General features: G+C 36.7%; 1 protein-coding gene across 1 annotated transcript in view; it reads left to right on the forward strand.

Moving 5' to 3' along the window:
* Positions 1–9,125, forward strand: part of LOC123234276 (putative DMBT1-like protein) — a 44,844-nt gene that overhangs the window by 23,968 nt on the left and 11,751 nt on the right. Inside the window, exons 8-10 of the mRNA XM_044660197.1 lie at positions 566–598; positions 3,220–3,373; positions 6,374–6,591. Of these exons, the coding sequence (XP_044516132.1) occupies positions 566–598; positions 3,220–3,373; positions 6,374–6,591 (405 nt within the window). The remainder of the gene's footprint in view (positions 1–565; positions 599–3,219; positions 3,374–6,373; positions 6,592–9,125) is intronic.

Below are 9,125 nucleotides of genomic sequence, written 5' to 3' on the forward strand. Positions count from 1 at the left end.
AAAGAAAGAAAGAAAGAAAGAAAGAAAGAAAGAAAGAAAGAGAGAAAGAAAGAAAGAAAGAAAGAAAAAGAAAGAAACAAACAAAGAAGTTTATTGGAGAAAATCACAGAGGGAAGGTATTCACATTAAAGGGGATAGGGAAAGACTTTTGTAGAAAGTGAGATTTTTGTCTAGGGCTTGAAAGAAATCAATGAAGCCAAAAGATGGAGATGAGGGAGAGAATTCCAGGCATGGAGACAGTAAATGTAAATGCCCAGTGTTAAGAACAGCAAGGAGGCCAATGTTGTTGGATTGCAAAGCATGTGTAGAGAAGTAAAGTGTAAGAAGTCTGGAAAGGTAGGAAGGAAGGCAAGTTATGAAGAAGTTTTTAAAGCCAAATAGGGGATTTTCTATTTGTCCCTAGAGGTAGTCATTGAAATTTATTGAATGTAGGCTGGAGTTGGAGTAGTTAGACCTACACGTGAAGAAGATTGTTTTGACAGCTGAGTAGAAAATAAACTGAAATGGTTGGGAGCAGAGTGGGACAGTCCTAGGCTATTATTCATTTGCTTACTTCTCTTTCTAGGTTCTTCAGAAATTTCTAAAAATGATTCAGAAGGTATGTCTTTGTTTTTCAGCTTTAGAATAAATATAGTTCAAACTATCTTGACTGTAAGAAAGAGATCAATAACCCACTCAGAGTGCTCTAGATTTTAGAATATGTTAAAAGAACCCTCTCAGTCAGGATGTATCCTTGATGATTCTTAGCACTCCAAGCATAGTAACATCAGCTGGACCTGAAGTCAGGAAAACTCATCTACATGAGTTCAAATCCAACCTTAGACATTTACTAGCTTGACCCTGGGCAAGTTACTTTTACTCTATTTGCCTCAGTTTCCTCATCTATAAAATGAAATGAAAAAGGAAATGTCAAATCATTCCAGTATCTATCTTTGCCAAGAAAATCTCAAAATGGGTCACAAAGAGTCAGACAAGTCTGAAAAATGACTCAACAACAACAAAGTATTAGGGAGCAAATGCATCATGCCTACTATTTCACACAATTCTGTCTCGCTTTATATTTCAGTCAAATGGAACAATTTGCTGTTCCTCAGTCATGCCTTGTAATTTCCCACCTCCATTCCTTTCCTCTTACTATCTCTTATGTCTCTCTCCTACCTCTGCCTATCTATCTATCAAGACCCATTTCAAATACCATATCCTTTGGGAGACCTAGCTGTGAGTAAGATTTAGTTATCATTAGCCTTTGTAAACACCTTGTTCATATTTCTTTTATGCATGTATCATAATCCATTTTGTACTCCATTTACAGAGTTCTTTTACTTTTTTCCACACAGTTCCACTCTCTAGTACTCCAAACATTGTGGTTTTGTCATTCTCCTTAGCCTCTAGAACAGGGGTCGACAACGTATGGCTCTTGAGCCATATCTGGCTCTTTTGAGGGCTCTTTCTGCAAGAGCCATAAAGTCAATTTTTTTCAGGCGCTGTTATAGAAGCGCGTGCTGTGAGCACTGTACAGCTCTCACAAAATTACATTTTTTTAACCCTTACCTTCCATCTAGAAGACTGGTAAGGATAGGCAATGGGGGTCAAGTGACTTGGCCAGGGTCACACAGCTGGGAAGTGTCTGAGTCCAGATTTGAACCTAGGACCTCCCATCTCAAGGCCTGGCTCTCAATCCACTGAGCTACCCAGCTGCCTCCATGAAATTACATTTTAAAAAATGTGCCATTTATGGCTCTCACAGCCAAAAAGGTTGCCAACCCCTGCTTTAGAAGATGGAACTTGTTCCCTTTCCCCCAGAAAAAGATTCCCATTTTTGCTAACCACTGGACCATTAGGGAAGAACATGAAAAGTATATTTTGCTGGCAAATAGCCTCCAGACCAGAACTCTTCCATTGTTCTCAGTCTGTTTTTGAAGAAGGATTCATATAACTCCAGAACTCAAAAAATGTCATTTCTTAGAGCAAATAAAATCACCTTTCCATCCATTTTATCAGTAGCTACTTTCTCCAACTCCATGTAATCTGATTGTCATTTTCATTTACTTCTCCTGAGCACTTATGTGGTTGATCAATATTTTACAATCAGTCTAAAAGGCCTTAGACTCAAGAAGAATATTCCATTCTCCTTTTCTGGTTGTCCCTTTATTTGTGGTGTTTCCCCTTGATAGTTCAATGACATTACTCCAATCTTGCCTTTTCAGAATTAAACTACTTGAGGACAAGAGCTAAGTCTAGTGTACGAGAATTTATTAAGCCCTAACTCTATCCCTACTAAGAGCTAGAGATACAAATACAAACAAAAAGAAAGTCAGTTCCTGACCTCAAAGAGCATATATTCTAATATTAGAAGATAATACATTAAAATGAGCTAAAAAAGTGATGAGGGATGTTCTGTATGGCTGAATTAGTCAAAGTCCAGAGAATGAAATATGACTGATCTGGAACCTTCCTCAAATCAGGTTTTAGGAGGAACCAATAAGAAATGGTGGCTTGACAGACAAAAGAAGTCAGTTCCCTCAATGGGGGCAAAGTCTAGAGAGTGAAGCATGGCTACTTTGGACCTTCCTCAGAATGAAAGTCTTTTTTTTTATTTCCACATCACCCATACTGTCTAGCACAGTGCCATTTATCAAGCTTAATACAGATTTGTTGAATTAATGTTTCTATATATCAAGGATACTTAACTTGGTATCTGTGAACTTTTTAAATATATTGATTGCTGTATTTCAATATAATTGATTTCTTTCGTAGTCCTGTTTTATGCATTTAAAAACATTATTTTAAGGAGGGTTCTGTAGACTTCATGGCACAACAAAGGCTAAGAATTCCTGATATAATGCTAACTCTTTTGACCAAAGTCGGGGGGTGGGGTGGGGATGAGAAGCTGCCTGAGGTACCAGTCTACAAGAGACATTAACCAAGTATAGATGAATTAGATGGGACCAAAATGTCAGTCTGTCCCAACTAAGGTAACTTGACTATGCAACAAGGGGTAAGAGTTAAAAGTCACCATACTGCTATTAAAGCACTGTCCAGGGGATCAAATTCAGCATATTTTTGGCCCTGGGCTTATTTAGTGAGAGTCATAAAGACTAATCTTAAAACTCCTTTGGGAGAAGAGACCTATAGAACAACATTTCCATGAGTCAGTGACTAGTTTGGATTCTATAAAAGTAAATCTACATTGCTGCATTTCTTTCTCTTTGTTTTTAGGAGAAAGTAATTCTTGTGGTGGTGTCATTTCAAGTCTTTCTGGCTCATTTTCTAGTCCGTGGTATCCTGGAAATTATCCTACAAATATACAATGTGTCTGGGAGATACATGTAGATAAGAAATTCCATATTGAGCTCATGATTCCAAATCTAAAGTAAGTAAATGATTTATATTCTTCCAAAAATCTGTAGAAAGTTAGAGATGGGAATGACCCAAGAAATGATCTATTCTAATCTCTTCATTGTACAGGAAAGGAAACTTAGGTTGAGGATAGGGAAATGACTTGCCCAAGGTTACTCACATACGGTTAATAAGTTGCTGAGCCAAAACCAGACCAGGCCTTCTTAAGAATATATGTGTTCAGTACTTATATTATTTTATCAGTCAATTAAAAGACATTTATTATATACTTACCTTACTTCTTACCTCCTCCATGAGTCCTTCCCTGTTCAGTTCTATTTGAGGCAATCCTATCCTCACCACTTCCCTAGTACTTTCTGCCTGTACCTCTTATTTGGCATAGCCCTTTACTGGCCTGGTATTATCACTTTTTGATGTGTTTACATCAGATCCCCAACTACCTTGCAAACTCTTTGAAGTCAAGAATTATTCTTTCTACCTGACACTAAGAATTTTAAATGGTCTTCTTTAGCTGACAATCAGACAATTAAGGTTATGATTTTCAACTCATAATTCTAATAAAGATATTTTCCTTTATTAAGAAAATACTTAGATATAAAAAGAGGAAAATTAGAAAACCTATAGCATTATCAATATTGAAGTTTTGTTTAATCATTATTATCAAAAAAAGAATTCATCAATTTAATTAAATTTGACCCAAATATCTATAGTCTTCCTAACATCTTTCATTTAACCTTTTTTAGATAATTGGCCCCTATAGTTTCACATTTGAATGGTCTTTTGTTGTACCCTTTTCTTTTTCTTTTATTTAGGTTTTCTTCCTAGCAATCAATCAAATATTTATTAAGCACCTACAATGTGCTTAATAGTGCTATGCTGGCCACTAGGGATAAAAGTATAAAGAATCAGACAAACCGTATTCCCAAAGAGTTTATATCCTAATGGATGAGACAATAAGTATATATAAAAATAAGTGAAGCATATTGTAAATCAGATAAATGAAAATATATGCAAAGTAGCTAAATACAACATTTTTAAGGAAGGAAGAACACTTGTGTGGGGCAATCAAGTAAGGCTAGGTGATACAATGATTAAAGCTTTAGACCTGGAATCAGGAAGACTTGATTTCAAATATGATCTCAGACACTTTACTTGCTGTGTGACCCTGGGGAAGGGATGGGAGAGGAATATATTGTAAGTATGAGACATAGCCAGTAAAAAGGGCCATAGGAGATATGGCTTTGTGTGTGAGAAATAGAGAGAAGGCAAGTTTAGCTGGATCACAGAGTTCAAAAGGAGTAATTCCCAATAAACTTAGAAATGCATAGGACTTAAAAAGCTAAGTGGTAGGTTCTTATTTTATTTTATAGGCAATAAGAAGGCAACCAAATGAGTTTAGTTAGGTAGCGGAATCACATCATCAGGGTCATACTTAAGGAAAATTACTTTGTGTGTAGGATAAACTGAGTTGAGAGAGATTTGAGTTAGGAAAATTGATTTTTTCTTTACTTTCTTTACAGTCTATACTTTCTCTAGATCAATGGTTCCCAAACTTTTTTGGCCTACTGCCCCCTTTCCAGAAAAAATATTACTTAGCCCCCTGGAAATTATTTTTTTTACTTTTAATAGCAACTAATAGGAAAGGTAAATGCATCTGTGGCCATCACCACTCCCCTGGATCGCTGCAGCACCCACCAGGGGGTGGTAGCACCCACTTTGGGAATCACGGATGAAAAGCAATGAGGACCTGAACTAAGTGGGTAATCATTATCTTTCCCTCCCAGCCCTCCCCACTTCTGAATTTGCCTATCTATTGCTATCCAAGATACTATCAGACTCTCAGGTACCAAGGGAGGCAACCTAGGTGTCATTCTCAACTCCTTACTCTTTCTCATGCCCTCATACCAAAATGTTGCCAAGACTTGTCCATTTTACCTTCATAATATCTCATATATGTATGTCCCCTTTCTCCCTCTGACATTGCCATCATCCTCTGGGGATAGTCTCTCCTCACTCTTGTCTACTCTCCTCTCATCTGACAAAGTAATCTTCCTAAAGTGAAGGTCTCTTACACACCCATACTAAAAAATCTCCAAAGACTGCCTACCACCTCCAGGATCTAATATAAAATTCTCTGTTTGATATTTATAGCCCTTCATAACCTACCCCCCATTTGTTTTTCTATTCTTCTTATACATGGCAGTCCTTCCCACCATACTTTGTGATTCAGCGATACTGACCTCCTTGTTGTTCCTTACATAAGAAATGCCATTTCCCTACTCCAAAATACAATAGAATCTTATACTGACCTAGCATCTCCTACGATGACTATATCCTCTAATGTATAATAATTGTGTACACTAACCATTTGAGAAGCCAACCTTAAAGCTAAGTATCACTTACATCAATATTTTAAAAGGTGAGGAAAGAAGATACATATCTTATTCCTTCTCATCTCTTTCAAAATAAAACTACATCTTATCCATATAAATATGATGAAACAATAAATAACATAATCAGTCTTTACTTTCTCTTCTTTGCTTGCAAAACTCATCATTCTGACAACTACTATTCCTTCAAAATAATTCTCTCAAGAGCATCTGCCACATTGTAAATGAGTTCCATCCCTCTTGTTCTCCTACTGTCATTTTAATTTCAGTACCCTACAGAATGTTTGAGAATACTGTTGTAAAATATTGTTTAATGCATATTATTATTCCTTTATCATGCTAAGTGTGATTGGTAAATGGTATTGCTGGTAATAAAGTTATGCTCTGAAAACTTTTGATTTAATAATACAACTATGATCATTGGGCAAAGAAAAGTTAAAGGCTCTGAAGACAGAAAGATTTTCTCAAATGTAGATAGTGTCATATATCTTAAAGTGTGCTTTTAAACTCAAATCAAATCTACACTTCAAGTAGTCTTGAATGGTTCTGTCTGTGTTCTTTCACTTTAAATATGGAAAGTTTTTACAAGATGGTTCTGATTAACTCTTTGCTTACCATCTCAGATTGGAAGACATCTATGGCTGTCCTTATGACTTCATTGAAATATTTGATGGGCCACAAGTGGCCTCTCTGTCCATGGGGAGATTCTGTTCACCTGTAGCACTGACATTTCTGTCCTCTTCAAACATCATGACAATTGTGTTCAGAAGCGACTTGATGATCACCAGCACAGGCTTTTATGTGATGTACAATGCTGTTAGACAAAAAGAACAGGAAACAGGTGAGTAACTTAAATTGGTTCCTTTATTTTGAAAAGGAAATTCAGGGAAAAAATCTTCAGTTTTCTAGAACCCATCAATTAAATCCAATCTGGTCTAACAGCCATCTTATTAGCAAAATTTAGGGATTCATTCTCCAATGGCAACTCGCCCTTCTTTCTGCTCCCTAAAAAAGGTGATGTTACACCTGGTCAAGGCTTTGTTGTCTGAAGAAGCATATCAATGGACCCTAAGGAAAATGCCCTTTGTGCTGACTTCTCTTGTAGCTGACTACAAATCTGTAGTAATGCACTATGTGAAAGCTCTTCCAAGTGAAGAGTGCTGGAACCATGTCTCCCCGGTCAATAAAATCCACATTCTCCTAGCAATTGAACAATACCCTGGCTAATATTCAATTAGGTCCACTTTTATGGTCAATAGAGGCAGACAAGTTTTCAAAATTCTCTGGTTTGGGTAAGCCATAGTAATCTTAGTAAATCATATAAAAATGGACATTGAGAAGCAAGAACCCATTCTTATTCTGCCATTAAACAAAGTAGATCATTGCCATACTTTTGCTCAGTTCAGAAGATAAATAGGTATCTACTGGAGCAGCATTAATTCTTTCAGGCCATTAGGGTATCATTTTATAAGTTATAACATTAACATGGGAAACAGATTTACAAATATTCCAATGCACCAATGGTCTCAGGAGTTTGTTAGTGTTATTCCCTCCAGGGTTTCAGATCACAAGTCATTCATGTCATTTATACATACATATATAGGGTATATACATATATGTGTGTAATATATATAATAGAGAGAAGATAAAAATGCATATACACATGCATATATAATACTTACCATTTTGTATGTGTTTTTTCATTTAATACTCACAACTACCCTGTAAGGTAGTTATCTCCAATCTAAATGAGTAAGTGATAGCATCACACAATTAATAAGTCTCTAAGGTGTGATTTGAACTCATAACTTCCTAGCTTCAGGTCTTGCACACTGTCAACTAGGCTATAGAGCTTCTCCAGTTATTTGTTGGAGCTTAAGACCTAGAGCTTGGAAATAGGTGTGTTAATTCTCAGAGCTACAGGTGAAATCGCCATAACAAGAATTTCTTATCAATTTTTAAAATGCAAGTGAAATTTTCCTTTTAAATTTTTGTTTTCTTTTTCTGTATAAATAGATGCTGAAAATTTGATTCCAAGTGTGAATCCTATACCTCCAGGTATGCCAAGAATTCTGTAAGAGTCCTAGATATACTCAATGACAAACATTTTTGAAGTGCTTACTGTGTGCAGAGCACAAAGTTAGGCAATTGCGGGTCAGGGGGAGGGGGCGGGGCACCTTTGATTCCATAAAAAGAATCACATAAGTATTCTTTCCTTAAATGTCTTATGGGATTACAGAATCTATGTAATTCTCATCTATCAAGGAAATATGCAAGCAACTATAGTATCAATGAATCTCAGAACTTCACAGAAATAAGACGTGATCAACTTCTGTGAGAATCCTTTGATGCAGTCTCCTCACTTGGTTGAATCATTTATAAGGCAGAAGTAGGACTTATGCTACTGAAAAAAAACATCAAAGGCATGAAAACCTTAAGTGAAATCTATAGTAACAAGAATTTTGGCTTGGCATTTAAGTGTAATTTTTTTTAATTTTAGACATTTATTAATATTCATTTTTAACATGGTTACATGATTCAGGCTCCTACTTTCCCCTTCAACCCCTACACCCCCCAACCATGGACAACACACATTTCCACTGGTTTTATCATGTGTCCTTGATCAAGACCTATTTCCAAATTGTTGGTAGTTGCATTGGTGTGGTAGTTTCGAGTCTACATCCCCAATCATGTCCACCCCAACCCTTGCGTTCAAGCAGCTGTTTTTCTTATGTTTCCTCTCCTGCAGTCCTTCCTCTGGATGTGGGTAGCGTTCTTTACCATAAATCCCTCAGAGCTGTCCTGGGTCATTGTATTGCTGCTGGTACAGAAGCCCATTACATTTTACCATAGTATATCAGTCTCTGTGTACAGTGTTCTTCTGGCTCTGCTCCTTTCACTCTGCATCAGTTCCTGGAGGTCTTTCTAGTTCATATGGAATTCCTCCCATTTATTATCCTTTGAGCACAATAGTATTCCATCACCAGCATATACCACAATTTTTTCAGCCATTCCCCAATTGAAGGACAAACCCTCATTTTCCAGATTTTTGCCACCACAAAAAAGCGCAGCTATAAATATTTTCGTACAAGTCTGTTTATTTATGATCTCTTTGGGGTATAAACCCAACAATGGTATGGCTGGAACAAAGGGCAGGCAGTCTTTTATAACCCTTTGAGCATAGTTCCAAATTGCCAGCCAGAATCATTGGATCATTTCACAACTCCACCAGCAATGCATTAATGTCCCAATTTTGCCACATCCCCTCCAACATTCATTACTCTCCCCTGCTATCATTTTAGCCAATCTGCTAGGTGTGAGGTGATACCTCAGAGTTGTTTTGATTTGCATTTCTCTAATTATTAGAGATTTAGA

The sequence above is a fragment of the Gracilinanus agilis genome, chromosome 2 (genome assembly GCF_016433145.1).
Source record: "Gracilinanus agilis isolate LMUSP501 chromosome 2, AgileGrace, whole genome shotgun sequence".
Lineage (NCBI taxonomy): Eukaryota > Metazoa > Chordata > Mammalia > Didelphimorphia > Didelphidae > Gracilinanus > Gracilinanus agilis.